Here is a 22,273-nt window from a genome sequence, read left to right as displayed (position 1 = left end):
ACATCACCCCCACTCCTACCACTCCCTCCGCTCACCCCTCTCAAAGTCCAGCCAGTGAGAGGTTCAGGTTACTGCGGCCACGCTCATTTTTCCATTATGAGTTCATCTGCCTGCAGAAAAAGGAAGCCGCTGGTGCAACCTGAAACCCTGGAGCACTCCACCAGGGACTCTAGTCTTTCCAGTGCCCTCCATTTTCTCAATGAAATTCCTCTGCCTCGCTCTAACTCGCTCTGTGTTTTTTTTTTTCTGAGAGCAGTGTAGGGAGGGAGGAGCTGCAGCAAAAAAAAAAACACTTTTTCATTGCAAAGTGTCAGAGAGTTGAAAGGAGGAGTTTTGGAGGCAGGGAGGGATTTGGGTAGGAGTCGACATACAGTGTTTGTTTGCCATTTGGACATTTTGTTCTTGAGTTAGTGCATTGAGTTGGTCTGGAAAGGGTTTGTCATTAAAGTGATCATTCAGTTTGAGAATTAAATTTTCTCTTCACTATCCCTTTGAATGCTCACATTGAGTGTTATGGACAGATTTGGATAATCCTCTCTCAACAAATTGACCAAAACAATTCATAATTTCTTGTGTTAAATGGTTCTCAGCTCTTTTAAATGTAACAATTTGCGTTTTCTTTTTGTCAGATATTTCACAGATCCATCCATAGGACGTGAAACCATAAACTAAACTGTCCTACGTCTGTCTCACTCACCTGGTTCGTAGGTGTAGTCTGTGGGCTCCTGCTTGACCATCATATGAGCTGGTGGGAACCGGTGTGGGTGTGGCTGTGGGTGTGGTTGTGGATGTGGGTGTGGATGTGGGTGGGAGTGAGATCCGTGTCCGTGCCCTGGTCCGCTCCCATGCCCGGGCCCTGCCATGTGAGCTGCCCGCTCATACAGCGGGTCCATGTATTCTTGCTTAAAACTTTGCTGCAGGTAGGGCATGCAGGGGTCAGAGTGCTGCCGATGATAACCTGCGCCACCGCCCCCTCCGCCGCCTCCACCTCCACCCCCACCTCCGCCGACTCCACCGCCACCTCCGCCCCCTGGCCCTCCACCTCCACCGCCACCGCCACCTCCACCGACTCCACTGCTGCCATGTCCTGCTGGTGCAGATGTCATGCGCTGGAACGCTTGCCCTTGTGGGGGGAACTGGGGGCACATAGGGTCTCCTGAAGAGCCCTGGTACCTGGAACTGAAAAATAAAGGTACACCAGCTCAGTTTAAAATGCTATACATACCGAATTAGTCGTTTGACACAAATGTGACCAAAATGATGCTTTTGATTGGCTTTAAAACAAAATGGAGCCGAGTCAACAAAGCTATAGATTAATAGTGCCATTTACATCACGTTTGCCTAAGACCTTATGTGAGATGTCACCTGGTGTTGATGGGGTAGCTGTTGCTGGGCAGTGGCTGGGAGGTGGCCGCCGGGTTCATGTAGCCAGCATCGGGCCGTCCGGCTGTGGCAGGTTTCGGGGAGTAATGCTGTGTCATGGGAGACATGGGGGTCCCTGGGCAGGAGCTCTTGGCTCCTCCTGCAGCCCTTTTCTGCTCATAGGCACTGTAACATACACATGGACATGTCACAACAGTGTCACACTGTAAGGGTTTGCAAGCTTCTGTTCAGTCAATACAAACAAGCAGAGCTAATGGGAGGTTCTTTTGCTGGGGGTTTGGTGGTCGAGAAGCATGCGATCTGTCTTTTAGCTCTACTGACTTATTCATGACAAGTGCTGAGTTATTGTACCAGCCAAGGAAAGCTGTTGCTGACCAGGGTAGAGTAAGGAACTTGTTTTAATTTGTTTCTCCCGTGGCAACAATTGATGTCAGTGATTAGGTGGAACGGCAATAAAGTAGCCAAAAAAAAAAAAAAAAAAATCAGAGGCCCAATTTTGAAAATAACAGCTAAGGAAACATTTATGCTGTCATCAACACAACTGACTCCACTGTTTGTCCCAGTATGGATTGGTGATACACCCCCTTTTCAGCCCCTTATTATTAGGTGCTTTCCAGTTGTGAGTGCGTCGAGTGCTATTCCCACTCCTCCTACCATTTGTGAACATCAACAGTTTAAGCTAGTAGCTTAAGATCTGTCTTCTCATCAGTGCAGCAAATGTACCAGCCTGAATTTGGCATGGTATTGAATATTTCTGGGTTGGACCAATATTAAAAGTCTGGTTTTAGTTTTAATAATACATTTTTTCTAAAGTCATGGAAATGTGGTGTACTGTTTTCACTGTACAAATGCTCTCTGTCAGGTCTGATAGTATTGCTTGACAGAGCCTATTTCCAGATGGACACCGCATACACATAATAATGACAACAAAAAGGTTACGCACTGCGCCTTTAATAGACAGGATGTCATGTGTCCTGTCGTTATGTGCTTTGACTAACCAAACACTGCACTCACTACTCTCTATTGACTTTTTGAACTTCATCCAGAGTCACCAAGAAACTCATTGGACATGGGGCTGCAGTAGATTTTGCACATTTTATCTTGTTTTGTTAGGGGGGGGGGGGATCTCAGAGACAGACCAGACTGCAGAAAATCTAAAAACAAAAACATGTTCATGGCTAGACAGCCCTAATGGTTAGTGAACAATGGTGTTTTATTGTATTTTGGACGCTACCGCTGCACAGTTTTAGGGTGAACTGGGGAATTACCTGGCATAAAGGCACTGCTCTCCATTTGGGTAGCTGAAGGTCTGCTTGTGGCTACAGGACTGGCTGGGGTCGGAGCCCGGGCTCTGTGGCTCCTTCTTGATAGTGACTGGGGGGCTGTGAAATGCCACCGCTACAAGAGGCAGAAAACAGAAAACAGACATTAGAGTTGGCACACACACACACACACACACACACACACACACACACACACACACACACACACACACACACACACACACACACACACACACAGTGGGCTTTATATATTGTTTCCTAATTCAGCCCTGCCCCGATACTACTGTTGCTCAGCTCAAAGGCAAAAGCAAATACTTCAGTCTGCGCAGGAATCTCTTTTACGTGCCAGCCCCCAAAAAAAATGCTTCAGTAACTGTCAGCTGCAAAACACAGGGCAGCAGACACAGACGCACATAAACACACACACACACACGCACACACACATTCGCTGCATTTAGACGAAGGAAGGAGGCGCACACACACACAAAAGCACACACGCTCACACACGACCGCATTCCAGCAGTCACTTGGAAGTGCCCTCGCCCACTTTTCTTCCCTATTCCAGACACAACAGCAGCAGCCAAAACTTCCCCCTGTCAAAGTCGAGGCTCAAAGCTAAACAACTCTACGGGCCAGAGAGACGTCTGTGGACTGATGAAAGCAAACGTCACACCTCTGTTAGAACCGCGTATACACAAATTGTGCGTCTCAGCATTCTTTCCTGTTTGTGTCCAGATGTTAGCCCGCCGATTTGTTTTGTTTTTTTGTAGTTTATGATAAACAGATTAAAAAAAAATGACATCTTAACCATTTTTAGACATCAAAGACCCTGATTCAGTGACTCAGTGTCCTGCACCCCGACTGTCTATCACGGCGGACTGCTGGAGGGGACCTTTGCCTTTGACGGCCACAGAAACCACCCAAAGTGGAGCTTCAAACTGTGCCGAGGGCTTGTGTTTATTATGTGAGGGGAGGTTTTCACCCGGAGAATCTGTACAGGATGTTTTTCTGGTTCCGACAGGGTAAACAGCAGCAGCTGTGCACTTCCAGCTGGGGGCAGGCCTGTATTTATGCGTGCGTATGCGCGCACCAGTGTGTAGCCGTGATCTTGACGAGTCCGTATCTACTCCTTCGTTCTCTCGTGAATGTGTACAGTATACACGTCCTGTGTGTCTGCAGTGGGTGTGGAGCTGACAGGGCAGGCCACACTGAAAGCGCAGCCCAGGTAATTACATGCTGTGTCTTTTCATTCACAAAAAAAAAAGGAGAGGAGAAAAAAATGTCTGGCTGACTGAATTTAAGGCCCCGAATGACTGTTCTACTGAAGAGAGAGATAGAAAGTGGAAAGAAAATGAAAGCAAAAAAAATAGAGAGGACAAAATGATTATAGTGATTTAAGCAAAAACAAAAAAAAAAACTGCCTCAAAGATCTGCTGCTCACAGTTTTCCTTCAACCTTAACATTGATAAAGATGGATGAAAGTCGACGTTTTGAACAATCTATACTGAATCCCTACTGAAAACAAGTTTCTAAACTAGTTGAAGATATAATTGAATGTTTCCTGATCAACTTAATGACTTGGCATCCAACAGAAAACCGGAAGTTCCTTCTCGCCGCAGATCACTTTCTCTTTAACCTTCGCTGCTTCGACGTGGGAATTGAAAACGTGTGTAAAGTGATGAACCGAGTCCGCTAACCAAATACCGCCGCTCATCATCATAACCTTCCTATTTTTGGATCGTGCTCACTCTCCCATGACGGGCAGGCAGGTGAGGAAGTATTGGTTTTAGCAGAGGATCAACAGGATTAGAGCGCATTTACCCAGATTTCCCAGACAGGCGAGATGAGATTCCAGCCTCCTTCAAGTCCCCAACAGCCAACACACTAATAACACTAATGTGTTTGTCTATTGACATTCCTCCCTTTCTCTGCTATGGTCATGAACTGCAAACAACCTTCACAGAGAGTACACAAGTCTAGTCACAAAAGCAGCAAAGTAAATCCCGTGAATGCAAATGGCAGAAATACTTTTCTTTCATGTGGCTTTTTGGATTACGAGGATGTTCCATTTCAAACGGCGCGAGGCCTGGAAACGGCGTCAGGGGTTTGTCTGTCTATGTACGCGTTGTGTGCATGTGTGTGTGGGTGTGTGCGTTCTTTTCTGTTTGAGCTTTTTGGAATATTAATTAATCTGGTAAATGAGCTTAAGGCAGGCATCTGGTAAATGAGCATTTGTGTTTGTGTTTCTGCCGGCGAATGGGTTTCTGATTTGATTGAGTTGGCTTATGTTGTGGCTAACAACAGCGGAAACGCTCATTCATCCTATGGTTGGACATATATGTTTTTCTTTCCCATATTGCATTGCAAAGTTAGCAGATTACTTAAGTCATTTGGATTCAGTTAAGTTAAAGGTCCAGTGTGTAAGAGTAAGTGACATCTAATGGTGAGACGATAAATTGCAACAAATGGACGTCTCCTCTGGGAACTGCAGCGGCCTTCATACACTCTTAGAAATAAAAGTGCTAAGTAGAACCATATAAGGTTCTTCGGCTTGTCCCCATAGGAGAACCCTTTTTGGCTCCAGGTAGAACCTGGATTATAATGTGAAATGCACGATCTTGCTGCGTTTCAGGCGGCACAAGATGGCGGCCTCCGTAACGCAAGGCGCTTTGCTGCAGTAAACATAAAAACCTAAAGATGATTTTACACTTATGGTTGGTATCTTCAGTTTCTGTCAATAACTGGACCTCTAAGATCAAAGCTACGGCCCAGCATTGCCATTTCTAAAGCCAGAGTACTAATGCGAGTGAAAACATTATTTTTGGAATTAATGGAACATCCCACTCCAAAAATAGTCCTTCAAATAAAACAAACTCTGCTCCCCACCAACTATAACAAACTCTCGAGCAAATTACAGTAAATCTCCCTGTCCAAATGATGTCAAATTTTTCGGCGAAAGTTTATAAGGTAGTGGCAGTCGTGTAAACGGATCCAGGGAGAGTTATGTTCTTTGGGTTTCCTTCTCTTCCTGCTTTTATTTAGGGAGCGATATGACCTCCTCTTAACTGCTTTGTCAAAACGTTACATCATCCGCTCGCCGCCGAGATCCTCACATTTCATAGCTTATTTTCTACATTGAGGGGGAACAGGCCAGTGCGTGAAGTTAAACACAGATCACGAAGAACGAGAAAGATATACGCGGTACAAAGTGACACACGTTTCACTTCCTCCTTCAGCATTGGTTGGACTGAGGCACATTCCCAGCACCTCCTAAACCAATAAGGTCAAAGGGTCCTTGCTCACCCCCCAAAAAAAACTAGCCTTATCTCCTCCTTCCTCATTTTGGGGGGGGGGTATTCTTTGCTATCTTCTGTTGACGCCCTATTCTGAGCGCCCGCGTTTGGCGATGACCCCGGCTATCCCCCGGTGGAGATGGACTTTTACAGATGTAAATGTTGCCTCTCAAAAGGGTGAAAGGTGATGGTCATGGTTGAGTGCTTTAGGAAGTCGAGGGATCATTACGTGGGGGGGATGGGGGAGGTGGGGGGGCTCCCCATTCAGCAGACACCCACCACAAACAAATCACAGGGGTAGGGAGGGCACCCCCCCCCCCCCCCCCCCCCCCCCCCCCCCCCACACACACACACCAAACACACACACACAATCCTCTCGACACAGTGGCCCCTCAGCTGAGCCCGTGCAGAGGTATTGTGACCGTTATTTGATTCATAAGACCACAAACGCACATTTGCTTTGCACATAAATAATAACGATGCCGCTATTAAGAATAGAGCTCACAAATTTCTATCTGTGTACTCGGGTAAAAATGACTTTTATCGGCACTTATGTACAGAGCAGTTTAATATCACTTGAGAACGAACGTTTCTGAGCAGCTGACAAGACCTCGCCGTGAACTCCCCCTATCCAATTTTAGACGGAGTGTTTCCTACCATTAAAGGCCCTGGGTGTAGGGAACCTCCACTGTGAAGACAGGAGTGGATCTGGAGAGTCTTACCGTGGATGTTTATGTGCGACTTGGCCAAGACTTAAGCCTCTGGAATCCTGCAGCACACGACAGCCTCCCTCACGATAACTCACTGGACATCAACCCCTGGTGTCAAACAGGGTGACTGGATCTTGCTAAACTTAAGACCGTGTAAGCGTAATGTAAATACACACTTAATGGGACCAGTCGTGCCTTCTCGCAGATATCTGGAGGTCTGGTTCTTATCTCGCGTTTTATATATATATATATATATATATTTTTTAATGATTTTGTACATGTGCGGTGCACGCAGCACGTGGCCTCGCCAGCTTTACAGAGACACTGAACGCACGCTGCAAACATGTGACAGGCCACACCTGGTTCTCCCACTCTTGTCAATTGATCCCTTATGTGGTGATGGATCAATAGAAACAAGGATGCCAATTATGCCACAATGGTTTTAAAGGTTAAAAAGGAAGCTATTGATTCACATGGGTTGCAAATGACATTAGTTGCGTAGCTGGATGCATGGCTTTGGTTGTGGTGCGAGAGAGGGAGAGGCACAATGGGGGGGGGGGGGGGGGGGGGGGGGGACAGCAGCCGTGTAATTTAAAAAGCATTTCGACTGTCAACACATACATTGAAAGTAAGACATAACCTACACTTTGATGGTAATTTTAAAGCTTTGCACGCTGCGGTATGTTTCTGCTTTCTCCGTCCAAGTTTGAGTTTTATTTTCGAAGTTTCTAGCTTTTGTTTTTGTTGTTTTGAGTTTCACATAGGCCTCCATTTTGCTTTAATTTGGAGAAAAAATGTCCTTTATAATGGTGTGAGAAGACTTTCCTCAGTTTAAATTTAAAAACATTACCTGGTGGTTGGCTTTAAGCTCAAGGAATAGAATTTCAAGGTATATTTTAGTGATTTGAGCTAATATTGACGAAAAGAATTGGGATAAAGGACTATTAAAAAAAATAAAAAAATAAAAAAGCTAATTGTTTCAAAAATTAAGGAACATTTCAAGGAAATAAGCTAAGAATGTGAATAAAAGTATTGAACACGCACTCTGCAACCACCAAATCAGACTCTAATATGTGCCTATAAATGGCCAAATGCTAAGTCTACTCCAATGGAATGAACCATACTTTTTAGGGATGACAAAGAAACAACATCTAGCCTTTCTTGTACCATCTCAAAATCAAATCTACGACTTAGAACAAGTACGATAACCTAATTATATGATGCAGTATAAAAATTGGTTGCAGGCCTAAAACCGAAATGCAATTTAATTTACCATGTATGGTAGCAGCCATAATAAAAAAAAATCAGCCCTTTTGTTTACAGTTACTTAGTGTTGGTCGTTTGAGACCGTGGTTAACTGCTCTTTTGCAAACAGTCGGGACATCAAAGGCATGAATTACACATTTCGTGTGCTCTGGGTTTGTAAAAACACCGACTCCTGCGATCGAATATCAAAAACAGCCGCGCTTGTGTTTTGAGAAATAAGTGCTTATTTGTACTTGTGCTTTGTTGTTATATTGCAGTGGAAAAACAGGGAGAGAGGGGGCGAGAAACGAGGCGATACAACACGATCCAGACCGTTTCAACTGCGGAGTATATCCAGTCATTCCACTGGTGCATGGAAACATGTGCTGTACATGTGTGTGTGTGTGTGTGCTTCTCAGGTCACTGCATAATCAGAGCGAGAGAGAGAGAGAAGCAGCTTAACCAGCACTGACAAACTCATCCTTCTCTCTGAGAGCTAACAGGCCCAAGAGTGGCTTCAGTATCTGTCTGCTCAGGGAGCCCCGGAGTGTTAGATCCATTAGTGTTTGCTCTATCTGATTTACAGGTTGTCCTCTCTTATCTGATAATGGCTCAGGCTCCTTGAATATTTAAAGAATGGTTGTCAGATACCTGCCAAACAAGACTAACAAGATTGATTGAAAGTACAGTGGAATCAGTGGAGACAGCCGATTGGACGATGGAGCAACACCGCGACTCCTCTCTCTCTCTCTCTCTCTCTCACACACAAACGGAAGATGTTTCGTCGGCCGTTAAAACATACGTCGTGTCGCGTTGGCTAACAGGATGTAAATCTGACCGACACCCATCATGAGAAAAGTCGGTAGAACAGTGGATTTTTGCAAACGTGAAAGTTTCACTTCCCCTTTTGTCGACTTGAAATAGATTATCCGACGTGGTGGGAATGTTTGCCGTAACAAGTTTTTACAGCTTCTTTTCCTAATAACCCTCCTCCCTCCTCTTTGGCCTTGAATCTTCTCAGTGAACCCAGGATTAATCAGCATTAGTATAATGGGATAGCACCCGTTGACCAGTATTCCTATTTATTCTTGTTAAGAGGTGCTGTAAATAACTGCTATGTGTTATACACAGGGGTTTGATTTACTGCCCCGGGCAAGGAAGTGATGGAGATGAACACGCGGTTCAGATTGTAAAATAAGAGATCTATCACCACTTTGTCCCAAGGTCTTTGGATCTGAAAGTAACTGGACACGTCATAGTTTTTTTTTTTTTTTTGTGAATGATCATTTACAGTCAACGCCTTGAGCCTTTGAGCGTACAGCGTCACCATATGCTTTGCATCTGCTGATATACCGTATATATACATATATGGCGATGTTGACCCAGAGCTTTACTGCAGCCTCCTTTGGGCTCATTAGCTCGTGTTTGTGCCGTCACCAGGTGACTGACTCAGCCCTGAGAAATCTGGAACGGTAGTGATACCAGCTATGACGCATGGATTGGAGACAGTGGGCAACACTGGAGGTGCTGGGATTTTGGCATATTCAAGGGACAGTTCAGGTTGAGATGCAGAGGAGGGATGGCGATTATAGGATGTTGAAGGAGGAAGGCCACAAAGAAGGATTGTTGTTGAAGGAGGACATTGGTGTTACAGAGGAGGACACAAGGGACAAAGGCAAGATGGAGGCAAAGGATCCGCTGTGGCAACCCCTAAAGGGAGAAGCCAAAAGAAGAAGAAGAAGATGCTGACGAGTTATGCTCACGCACATCTCTGAGGGTCAGCTGACTGTACTCTCTGCTGAGCCACATGTGAGCTCTTCTGTGTATAGTTGCTCGTGTAGAATAACTTTTCCAATGTCACCAACGCACCACATCTGCTTCAATCGTGTGTTGCAGTTTCAATCTATCAACGCTGTAAAACTCAAATATAATAAGCTTCATTTTCCTGCGAAAGGTGATCGATATTTTAATTGGTAAATGTTCGGACATCTCACGTTTTCCCCATTGTCCACTTCACTTTCACGTTGTGCCGCGTTGGCTTTTTATAAATGGCCATTGACCAGTCATAAATCTCGCTGCCCCTTTGCTGTTTAGTGGACCCGATACAATACATCGCTGTAGCAGCGAGAGGGACATCCCGTCACAGGCGAGGGATGTATGTAATTAATCTGGCACAATATTGACTCTTCACTCTCAATCCCTCAGCTCTCAATATAGCTGTCCTCTCTTAATGTTTAATGTAGAGATCGATCCACATCTAACCCCCCCCCCCCCCCCCACACACACACACTGTTACTGAAATGATATAATGAGCCTCCCACTGCCCACCAGGTTCTTCTGGTTGTTTGGTGCATGTGCAGTTGTTTCATTACGTCCACACCTTCACCACGAGTGTTTGACTTAATGTTCGTTCCAAGCACGAGAAATCAGAGAGCGATCACGCACAGAGAGGCCGTGACACCTTGAAATTATCAGTGCACATGCCACATCCACAGTTTCCCCCCCCCCCACGCTATTCTCTTGACCCTCCTCCCCTCGCTATTACACCCCCTCCCTCCCGTGTCTCCACAGGGACCTCGCAACGATATTGCTTCACAGCACGTTTGACCCGCTCTTACCCCTCTCCGTTCGCCTTATCAGCCGCCATGATTTATCTGTACTTTATCTGTATCAAGTCATCTATCAGGCCTCTCCATCTCCTCCTCCTCCTCTTCTGGATCAGAGAGGATCGATGCGGCCATGTGCCGGCTTCTCAGCTCATTCCACACACACACATGCTGGTCTGTGTCAGCAGGTTACTGTCAGTATAGTTTCACCTCCACCACTCATGTGCTGCATGTGTGCGTGTGTGTTTTTTTGTTGTTGTTCCAAATCACATTTCCCGGACATTTTTTGGAGTCCAGATAAAACAGGAGTTTGAAAAAGCTGCTGGCTCTGTTTTGGTTGTAAAACTCTGGGGTACAGTTTTAGTGTTTGGGCGAAAGAGACAGAAGCCTTTTGAAAGACAACAGCATTCATTTACTAATCGATTCTTATTAGCCATAGCTTGTCTACAGGAGAGCTCAGCTTCAGCCAATCAATGAATCATAAATCCTAATGCATACTTATATTTCTTTCGGAAACGAGGCACACAACTGCCGAGGAGAGACTCAACTTGCTGTTTCTTTCCCGCCTGCCCCATTGTGCCGAAATGGTCATGCCTTTTTTTAGGTTTGTCAAGGTTTCGTCAATATAGATCACTAACCCTTTGAGATAAACACATAGTAGTATGGATATAGTCTGAAGTATGCGTTCTTCAGTCTTTTTTTAAAAATTCCAGCTGCAGAAACATAGCCACCTTGTTGGGAGTAAAACACACTGCTACAGATGTTGAAAATGCAGATGTAGACACGCACACACACACACACGAGCATCGCGGGGATGCGACTGAACACACAAACTTTCTCCTCTTGCACGCGCACACACACACACACACACACACACACACACACACACACACACACACACACACACACACACACACACACACACACACACACACACACACACACACACACACACACACACACTTCCCCCTGCACCCTCGCCTAATAAACTTCACTCTGCTGCCCATTCACAAAGCTGCTCTGCTGACACTCCACGCTGCCTGGCTCAAATCCCTGTGGTCCCCCCCCCCCCCCCGGCTTTGACTGGGGCTGTTCTGAATCAACACAGATGAGCTTTTACTTCTCAACTGGACATTGTTGGAACACCTATTACACATTCCTGTGCTTAGCAAACCCACATTTCAATTTCAATTCGATTGACTACATAATGCGCTGTGTTTTCTGGAATCAAATCCAATGAACTTTTTTCTTAAAAGTTGGACTATACCAAAGAAAGGACACGAAAAAAAAAGACTTCACCTGATAAAAGCAGGAGCTGCCAAAAACAGAAATGTCGGAAAAATTAAAAGTTGTTGCAAGATGAGGATTTACAGAAAAATCTGTCCTGTACCTCTCATAGTTGTTGTTAGTAGTGGAATAATGGCCCCCCAGTGTCATGAATGAACGGTCACTCCCCTTAGCCTAATGTGCTGCCTCAGCCAGTCTTTCACAACTAATCCATTCATAAAACTGTGGGGCTGAAGTTTGAGTGTGTGTGTGTGCGCGGTTGTGTGTGTGTGTGGATCAGGCCAAGTGTGTTTATATACGTGGATGAGAGGCTTTTGAAAGAAATCATCTGTCCGAGGAGGAGAAATCAACCATTTTAATCAGAAGCAAAAACAAAACATTGCAACAAACACACACAGCGTGCACACGCACACGCACAGTCAAGTAACCTCGCCTCCCTTTGAGCGAGGAGTAAGTGAGCTGTGTCCGCTCATATCTGGCAGGCACCTGGATGTTTTTTGCGCGCTTTGTTGCGTAGCAGCTGTATTTTGGAAAGTGGAGAACACAGAGGTGCATGTTTCTCTTTTGAGAAAAAAAAAAAGGAAAAAAAAAAAGGGAGTTGGAAGTTGAGGGAGGGAGGAAGGGAGGGAGGGAGGAGTTCCATTTCCCCATACTCCAAATACAGCCCCGACTCGGCCAGTTCTGATCCAGAAAAACAACCCAAACAACAGGAAGACTGAATTAATGACAAAGCAGAATGCACCAGAGCCAGAGAGACGTGCTGTGGAGAGTGTCTGGTTCAAACTGTGGAGCCATCCATTCCATTTCTATCCCCCTTTTACCTTTTATTTTTTCATTTTATTTGATTTTTAATTCATTTTTAATATATATATATTTCAAGTGTGCTGGTTTTCTTTTGTCATACATCAACAGCACAAAAACAGAGCAATCTTTGATTTTGGACTATCAGAAAAGAATACAAAAATCAAAGAGAGGAAGCAGTGTTTGAAGGAGTTAACATTCATATCAATCCTTTCCGTTTCTCCTCTTCACTCTTAAAGTCTCTGCCTTTTTTATCTTGCTCTCTCTCTCTCTCTCTCTCTCTCTCTCTCTCTCTCTCTCTCTCTCTCTCTCTCTCTCTAACTCTCCTTTGCTCAAGTCCTCTTGTGAAAAGCACTGTCACAGCATTCTATAGCCACAACTTCCTATATAATTACTGCAAGGCACAAAGCTAAACAATCGTCCCACACAGCCCTGAAATCGCTGGATTAGTTCACATCTTGGAACACTCAGTGTGTGTGTGTGTGTGTGTGTGTGTGTGTGTGTGTGTGTGTGTGTGTGTGTGTGTGTGTGTGTGTGTGTTGTGTAGAGAGAGACAGAGAAATGTAGAGAGAAAAGGGAAAGGGGGGGAGGGGGTGTCCAGAGTTTTAAGTCTGACTTAGTTTGTGCAGACACAGGAAGGGAGGGAGGGGTTTGGAGTGTGCTCTTGGATTGGAGGGGATGTTGGAGAGGGGGATCTGTAGTACTGTAGGGCTTTTTTATGAATGAAGACTGAAGGAGAGAGCAGCCGAGGACTGGAGAGAGAGAAAGAAAGAGAGAGAGGAGGGAGGGAGTGGAGGGGGGGGGGGGGGGGGGTTTGCACTTCCTCTTACGCACGCAGGGAAGAAAATTTATGAATGGGTCACATCTCTTGAGCTGCTCCAAGTGTAAACAACATACTTGGACAAAGAAGAACAAGCTCTCAGGGCAGGCGATGCCTCTCTAAGTGATCCAACTCTGGCCTTTTGGCGTTTTTTTTACACCCCCCCCCTCCCCCACACTTCCACAAAAGGTAAAGTAGCAACACGTTCAACCATTTTTAATTAAGTACGTGCATTATAAATTTGACTGACACGTCCATGTGTTGCTTCCCCCGCAGGCCGTAAAAAGACAAAGGGAATCTGTCCGACAGCCCAGCGTCAGGCAAGGATGAGCCCTGAAGGTGCCGTCAGCGCTGAAAACCAAACATTAATCCCTCGCTCCTCGTCGATGATTAAAAGATAAAAAACAACCACATTATGCTACGAAAGGCCAATTGCAATAGTTTAATGATTTAATGGAGAGAGAGAGAGAGAAAAACAAAATCACTGATGTCTCAATTACCTTAGAAACACATACAGGCAGGTCAGAGAGTACATAAAAGTTGCTTGTTTGCATAACATTCCCTCAATGGCGGCCAGACAGAGCATGCTTGTTAGCTGTGAACCGAAGGAGAATGCACCAGATAGATTTTCCAGATGTGCAGGTATTGCACAATCCCTCCTTCGCTCTCCCTCCTCTTCTCTAATCTAGCATTCCAACGTGTCCCCTTGTTTTTTTTTGTTTTTTTTTCGCGTCTCTTTTGCCATCTCACCGGGCTCCCCCTTTCTGTCTCGCAGCTCTCTGTGAAACGCCGCGCCCAAGCAGGTAACAACCTGACTCAGTCGACAACAATGTTTAATTTAACCAGGGTGCTATTTTCAATGCAAGCCTCAATTATATCACGGGTCACCCAGGATTAGGGCTTTTGCTTTATGTTCTTTTTATGTGGCTGAGTTTCCAAAACAAGGTGACTCACCTGTTTTGAAAAGTGCCCTAGACTGCCTTTCAGTCGTGTTTGTGAAAACATAATCTCCGCTTATGCTTCTATTAGCGTGCGCACAATGAGAAATATTTAGAGTCAACTGTCAACCTCAGTTTCCCGTCAATCACAGCTGAATAGAGATGCTCCGACTAGGCCTCGGTGGCTATTGACGACAACCAGCAGGGACGCTGTCACCGTGGGAGCATCTTTGCCGCGTACGAGTGAGCTGCCCGTCAAACTGAAGCTCGCATGACCCTGCAAATCATACCCAGGTCAACCGTTAGCAGAGCCCTGACAAGTGATTGGCTGACAGGCCACAAGGTTAAGTAGACATGACCTCTGAGTGCCCCAGGGTTCATCTGCACTTCCTCCTCCGCATTGTTGGCCAACAGACAGTGACACTGTCGCACAGGGCATGTGTCACGGAGTGGGGTTTGACCAGTTGTGACTTCAAGCTGGTTCGATCACATGATGTTTGCAGACAAAAGACATATGGCTTTCAGTGACAGGAAGTCGCTTTTGTCTGGGGGAGTGAAAGCTGTCAGTTCTACTTTTTGGGGACGATATTATTCCAGAGGTATTTCAAGTTCCCTCTAAGTAACCCTGTCAGTGTCACTGCTAAAGACACAGAGACAGAGCAGTGCGCTGAATGGAGCTGGGGGGGGAGTGTGTTTGTAGAGCGACACATGCTCCCACCCAGATCCTGACTGGCCATTGTTGTGAAGCACAACAAAAAAGGGAAACTTCATTCAAATAGCCGCTCAGTTGTGCTGCCCAGGAATTTGCTTTTCCATTTTACACCTTCCGACGCGCACAAAGGGCCGACTTTGTACCTGGGCCTTGAATATTTTTTTTTTTTTACTGGTTTCCTGGGCTGTGCCCATTCAGCTTTTCAAAGGCATGCAAAATGGACACAACAACAGCACAGAATGCCAGCATCCAAATTCATGTCACGACTGCCTCATTTAAGTCTTGTGTTTTCTACGCCGCTTCCTCTGCCAACGAGATTACTGTAACTTCCAGCGAATTACAGCATCCCCGCCGTACGCCTCTGGCGGTCTCGTAGCCCGAATACGACCACTGGTTTCATCCTCGCTCAGGCTGAACTTGCATGTGTGCAGCAGCTGACCAAATCTGAAATGCGATTGAGATTGTCCATGCACGGCTCTCCATCTTAAACGGATCAATGTCTCTTTAGATAAACAAAGCACAAAGGTCTGATCTTTGCAATGTGCAGGCAGAAAATCAGAGTTTTGGCACATGCTTAAATCCACTTAGTAACGTGGACACATGTTTTACAAACACACAGACAAACAGGACACGTAAACAGAAAGTACTCACAGTTCTCAGAATGGAAATCAGGAACAAATTGCTCGTCACTGTCAGGGACCTGAGCTGAAATGAGAAGAAGAAGAAAAAAAAAAACATCAATCAATGATTTTGAAATCTTGAAATGTGTGTCTTTCCTTTTTTTTCCCCCCCTTTAACTAACTCATTCTGTCTTTTACTCTTCCTCAGAACATGATAGAAAACGGAGCCTGCTTGGCCTTCATCCAGGTGACCTTCACTTCATCATTTTTGCAGCATGCCAGCACTTTGCTCCTCTATGGATCGATATATTCACCCTGGAGCCCCTGGATCTCAGTTTGTGTAGCTTTAACATTTCTTGGCAGTATAAATCATTCATTCTGAGATTTCAGCCAATGAAAAAAAAAAAAACAACCTTGCCCAGATGACTGTTGCTTTGGTTTTGAACGAGAAGATGCCCAGTCAACGTAAGTTACCACCTTTATCTACTGTATATTAATACAACTTGGTCTAGACTTGTACTATAAATAATATTTTCTGGTCCATTTCTGTTTCCATTGTAGAAATCCAGACAGACTAAACAGGCTGTTCTGGCTGCACAAGTGGTCAGAGTCGCAAAAAATATCGGGGGGGGACTCGTTCAAAAGCTGCTTTCAGACACAGGGGCCGAACCCCAGAGACTCTCCGGAGGGGCCGCGTGATGTGTGAACGCAAAATGTCAGCAAAAATGACTCACAGATTCTCCAGACGTTCTCCTGCCAGCAGAAGCTCTGGAGAATCATCACTGCGAGTGTCCTGTCTCTTGTAACGCTTAATCTGGATGCAAATTCTTCAGACAACACCCAGATTTCAAAGCACAATCTAGTCTGGATTTCATTTGCCCCTGCATATCTAAGGAAACGGTCACGGATGCAAACTCAAAATTTTGTTTTTTACAGAGAAAGAGAACGAAAGAGGGAAGACACGGTGAAAGGTTAAAGCACTTGCTGTCGCATTAGCAGTGAAGTAATGTGTTTTTTTCTTACCAGTCCCAGAAACTGGTCTTATATCAGCATACACTACCGTTGGGGTCACTTCGAAATGTCCTTATTTTTGAAGGAAAATCACTTTTTTTCAATGAATATAACATTAAACTAATCAGAAATACACTCTATAAATTGTTAATGTGGTAAACGACTATTCTAGCTGCAAACGTCTGGTTTTTAATGGAATATGTGGTGTATAGAGGCCCATTTCCAGTGTTCTAATGGTACATTGTGTTCGCTAATTGCGTTAGAAGGCTATTGGATGATTAGAAAACCCTTGAAAACGCTTGTGCAACAAATTTTTCTAATCTTGTCAATGTCTTGACTATATTTTCTATTTTCCCATGCATCATTTTGGGTAACTCTTTTGATGAATAAAAGTGTGACTTTTAATGGAAAACACAAACAACATTGTAGAGGTGACCCCGAACTTTAGAGCGGTAGTGTATGTATATCATTTATGGGATAAAGGTTTATACAGTCATGTATGTGTGCATGTGATATCTTCATTTGATCTGTATTTATTTGCAGCGGGGTGCGATATCAGTCGCCCCCTCATTAGGCAATCGCTCATAATTAAAGTCATTCAGGACCGAACCAAGGAAGCAGAATCAGTAATGCCGAGCCCAGGTGCAGCAGAGCAACACAGACACAATTATATTGGAATCCAAACCCATTCACAATTGTCCTTTTGAGGCACTGAACTGCATTAATAGTGGCATTAATAGGTTAGAAAAGGCCAAAATCACGTGACCGGGCGACTCCATACTCGGGGGGGTAAGAAGGTCAGATTCACCCACTGAGGCATGAGCTTACTGGCATGACTTTTTTTTTTTTCACTACCTCTGATTTAATGACCTAAGCATCAAGCAAAGAACCAGAGCTAACAACCTTTAATCAGGCATCGCTGCAGCTGCACGGCTTTCTGGCCTTTTAAGAATATTTCCATTGCCTGAAAGTCACAAAGTTAAGGGAAAAAACTGATGGTTATCGTGAAATATCATGTACCCAATCAGGGATGTAATGGCCTGGAAAATAAAAATGGCACGGCGGCATGTGAATCTTTTGACCGACAAAAAAAAATCTTCTAAATCGTAGGAGAAAATAATCTCTGCGTTCATGACTTCACCTTTAACCAAAATCTCACCAAACATTCAATTTTCTCTCCAATCATTTGACACACACACGCACAGCTCACGAAACCAAAACTCGCAGAGGGAGGAGGGAGCGTAAGCGGCAGAAGCAAAGGACAAAATTGACCGCACGAAAAAAAAAAGAAGAAGAAGGAAATAAGGAAATTTAAATCCACTTTCTTGTCGTCGCACTCCTCCTTTCCGGTGCAGAGGAAACCGGATGATGATGACGTTTCGCAGCATGTTCAGATAAATGACATTGATCTCTTATATAACACCGCATCCTGTGGTTTACTATACCATAATAATATTACTACCCCGCACCCCCCCTCCCCCCCTCCCCCACTCCATTTAACTTTTCAGTCTTTTCGCCTCAAGGGTGCTGTACAAGACAGAGCTGGGGCCAATGTTTAGCTCAACCAATCAATCACTTCCACTAGTTTCACTGCGTCCAGCGTGGACGCGACAGAGAATAGACACAAGGACGGTGGTCATCAGACGTTCATGCGTGTACACGTGTGTGTGTGTGTGTGTGTGTGTGTGTGTGTTAGCGTCCGCAGACTTTGTGGTGTGTGTGTGTGCATGAGCGTTGCATGTGTATCTGACTTGTTTCCAGGAACACCTCGTCAGGGACTTTGAGTTGCAAGTCAGCACAAGAAGGAAAGTGTTTATATGAGCACAGACGCATGTTCTCCCCGATGCTTCCAGGCACCTTGGATGACTTTTTTTTTTTTTTTTGTCTCTCAGCAGGAGATCCTGGGCGGGGCTAAGCAGCAGCAGCAGCCTCAGTCATATAAACCCAAAGGCCAAAATGAGACAAGATGTGACAAGCTTCTGAACTCTTGCCATTCAGTACTTCACCTTTTCTCTCTCTCTCTCTCCATCCCCCCATCCCCCCTCCCCTTACAGAAAAACATCCCTCCAGCAAACCAGCTTTTACAATGTTGGGTGAATCCCTCACAACTGCAATCAGTCATGATAAGGTCTTTAATTAATGCAGCCAGGAAAGCCAGGAAAGCTGAAAACAAGCCTGTACTTAGGGTTAAATAACACTTTGATAAAGTTACACTTCCATCTCTCTGTCCTGCCTCCCCCCCCCCCTTTTTCTTTTCTTTCTTTCTTTCTTTCTTTCTTTCTTTCTTTTTTTTGCCGTATTCACTTTGAGTCAACAATAAGTAACAGCCCCGGACTGATTGTCAGTACATGACATAATGTTTTTATCTTAAAAAGCTAATGGTTTAAATAACAAAAAACTGACTTTTTGGTTTGGTATGTGTCTGTGTGTGTGTGTGATTTCTGTTGTGTCGCTATTACACAATATCTGTGAGTGGAATGTAGTCTGTGGGGCTTAAAATGATCAAATATGAACCCAATGAAAACTAAATCACACTGGCTTATTTAGAATTGACACTTTTCTGACAACACACATTTTTATTTATTCACGACTATTGTAGTGGATTTTTTTTAAATCATTTTTTGTGTGGACTAAAAGCCTTTTGTCGTGGCCTTTATTTGCGAAATCTCTGAATGCAAATGGGCTCTTACTTTGAAGCGTCACCCATTGTTGCAGTTTTATTGGCTCTGGCTCTTGTTTTTGTCTTGTGTGTGAGACGCTGGTGTGAAGTGAACTTGCCGGTTTTTGACGCTGCATGTGAAAAGGTACGAAAGCAAACATGCATGCAGCAGCAGCAGCAGCAGCAGCAGCAGCAGCAGCAGCAGCAGCAGCAGCAGCTCTGTTTGTTGGAAACAATAGCCGACCTGAGACTGGGGTCTGACGGCTGTCTGGTCTCAAGGCAAAATGCAAACGCAGTGTCACGGATTACAACTCACTCCCATAGTTTGCTGACTTGTATACTGTGCATGAGTCAGATCAATGCTGGCAGTCATTGTTACCGTTTTGATGAAACTATTATGAAATTCTGCAGTAGCCCAAACCACAGAACACCACACATACACTTTTTGTACACATTCACCGATCAATTTCCTGTTTAAAAACAGTCAAAATGAATCCACTAGTCTTCTGAAATCTATAAATATGCTCACGTTTTTTTGCATTTCAAAGGTTTAACTTCTTGTGTCACACATTAGAACAATACACATTAGCCTCATAACTCCACCCCAGAGTGAAGGTCAAACATCTCGTCAGGCAACAACAAAAAAGCACAAACGTTCATTCCGAGTGGGACTTCAAACTTGATTAAAAGGCTTTATGTGGCTCACGTTCCAGTTAAAAAAAAAAAAACCTCTACATTTCCCTTTAAATCTCCACATCAAAGCGACCGACACAACAAAACTCACACCTCCTAGTGCAAAGCTCAGTTTATACCCTGCTCTCCAGCCACTGTTGTGTTGTTTCTCCTCTCCTCTGACACACAACACCATTACGCCGTTATGACTCGGGTCATTATTGCACTTATCAAGCCTAAAAGCTGACAATCGCATCTGACTGGGCCTCATTTCATTGCTATGTGCCTTTGGGTGACACGAGCCAAAGAGCTTGTTTGTTTGCACTGGCTGCTGCCTGGAAAGCATGCCAACATGGCCAAAATAGGACACGCACAGAGCCAATTATGTTTTCTATTGCCTCAATTTCTTTTTCATAGAGTCATTTATTTACATCTGTATTCCACCTGAAAGTCCAGGCTATACCCAACAACACTCAAAAAAAACAACACAAAGTCATCTTTTCTTTTTGCTCCCAACTAAGCCGAAGATTAACGGCAGCACACTGATTAAAAAATCACACACACAGAAAAACCTGGAGGCACCGCTTTGTGAGTTTCTCTGCGTCTTTTCCAGACATCAACCTCTCAGTGGCTGTCATAAACGGGGGAATAACATCACAGGAAAGCACAGATTAAAAGAGTAAAAAAAAAAAAAAATCAAGCCTGCAGGTGTGTCTCACCTTCTGTGAGCCATGTCTCTTGGAGTTGGCTTAAATCCTGGAAGAGGTCTGAGGAGGAGAGAAGAACACAGTCAATAAGAAAGCTACTGATTAAGACAGAGACTTGACATCGCCTCTGGTTCACATATCTGAGTCTGGTGAGGCCAAAACGTCCACTACTGTACCTTCAGAATCCTGAGGGGGCAATTCTGTGTCCATGTATTTCCTCTTTGCTGCCATCAACAGTCTATTTAGGGGCCCATTTCCTTGCGATTTCTGCAAAAACGCATAGAAGTGAACAGAGAAGTGAGTCCAGCAGGTCAGTTAAATGTCAAAAACAGACAGTGATGTGTGTTTACTGTGACCTGGGGGGGAAAAAAAATGAGGAGATGCAGGCTTCACTTGGACACATCTCACAAAAATAACATGAAGTGGTTATATATGAATAATGTTGATAATTAATAATGGAGTTAGAAATGGGAGGCTGTAAGTGAGCAACATCGGGACAACAACACGTTTCTCTTGTTGTCTTGGGGAAAAAAGAACACACACACACACACACAAACGCGCTCTTTGCGTCTGAAGCGAATAAAGTGACCGTTTGGCGCACACTGAACACGCTCCTCACCCCGGATACCCTCGCGAAAGTAGACAACAAAACCGCTGACAGACATTATTAAAAGCGATATTTGCTGTTGTTTCACTGTGGGGAACATTTGGTGTTTTAAGTTTTAAGCGCGCCGAGGAATTGTTTTCCATCGTGCGCAAACACACACACACACACACACACACAGCTGCGTAAAGGAAAGAGAGAGAGAGAGGGGAAAAAAGTCCTGCACAGACGCGGAGATAAAGCTCCGGTGAAACAACACACACACACACACACACACATAGAGAGAGACACACACACACAGGCGCGCGTAAAAACAAAATAAAACAGCATGGGAAGTAACAGACGAGTTGAGTCCAATACGTACATTTGCTAAAGTGTAAGGCACTTGCTGGTCCAAATATCCATCCATCTTATAATCCATCCGTTAACCGTTTGTGGTCATTTAGGCTGAGAGTTGAGTGAGATCCACGCAGCCCTGCACGGAGAGGAGGGAGCGCTGCTTGTGAATGGAGCTGCGTGGAGGCTGCATGCATAATGAGCTCCATTCACAAAAAATGCCGAGGGGAAGTGATGGCGAGTGATTACCCAGCGGGCTGCTGCCCTCCTTACAAATCTCTTTTGTGCGTCTATATATATGTGTGTGTGTGTGAGAGAGAGACAGACTTCAGAGTTTCAGGTAAAGGTACTTTTTACACCTTTAAAGGTTGTTTTATTTTCCATTTTTTGCCCCCCCCCCCCACACACTTGATCAAGTTAATACACTTAAAATCAGTATGACGCTGCTGTTTGCTTCATCCACACTATAATACAAAATTATTATTATTTTTTTCAAATATTTTACTTATAAAACTTTTTTTTGCCAGTTTTATTTATTTATATCAAGCCCAATTTCCTCTGATCCAATGTCTGGTTAACAATGAAT

General features: G+C 44.5%; 1 protein-coding gene across 1 annotated transcript in view; it reads right to left on the bottom strand.

The window, feature by feature from the left end:
• etv4 (ETS variant transcription factor 4) overlaps nt 1–21,799 on the bottom strand; it is a 28,503-nt gene extending 6,704 nt beyond the window's left edge. The window contains exons 1-7 of the mRNA XM_083903648.1: nt 21,716–21,799; nt 20,924–21,014; nt 20,760–20,807; nt 15,730–15,783; nt 2,652–2,781; nt 1,366–1,548; nt 698–1,179 (exon numbers count right to left, since the gene is read on the bottom strand). Coding sequence (XP_083759774.1) covers nt 698–1,179; nt 1,366–1,548; nt 2,652–2,781; nt 15,730–15,783; nt 20,760–20,807; nt 20,924–21,014; nt 21,716–21,772 — 1,045 coding nt within the window. The 5' untranslated portion in view covers nt 21,773–21,799. The remainder of the gene's footprint in view (nt 1–697; nt 1,180–1,365; nt 1,549–2,651; nt 2,782–15,729; nt 15,784–20,759; nt 20,808–20,923; nt 21,015–21,715) is intronic.
• Nucleotides 21,800–22,273: the final 474 nt, after the last annotated feature.

Source organism: Microchirus variegatus (assembly GCF_963457635.1).
Source record: "Microchirus variegatus genome assembly, chromosome: 17".
In the NCBI taxonomy this organism is placed as follows: domain Eukaryota; kingdom Metazoa; phylum Chordata; class Actinopteri; order Pleuronectiformes; family Soleidae; genus Microchirus; species Microchirus variegatus.
This window is presented reverse-complemented; position numbering and strand designations above follow the sequence as displayed.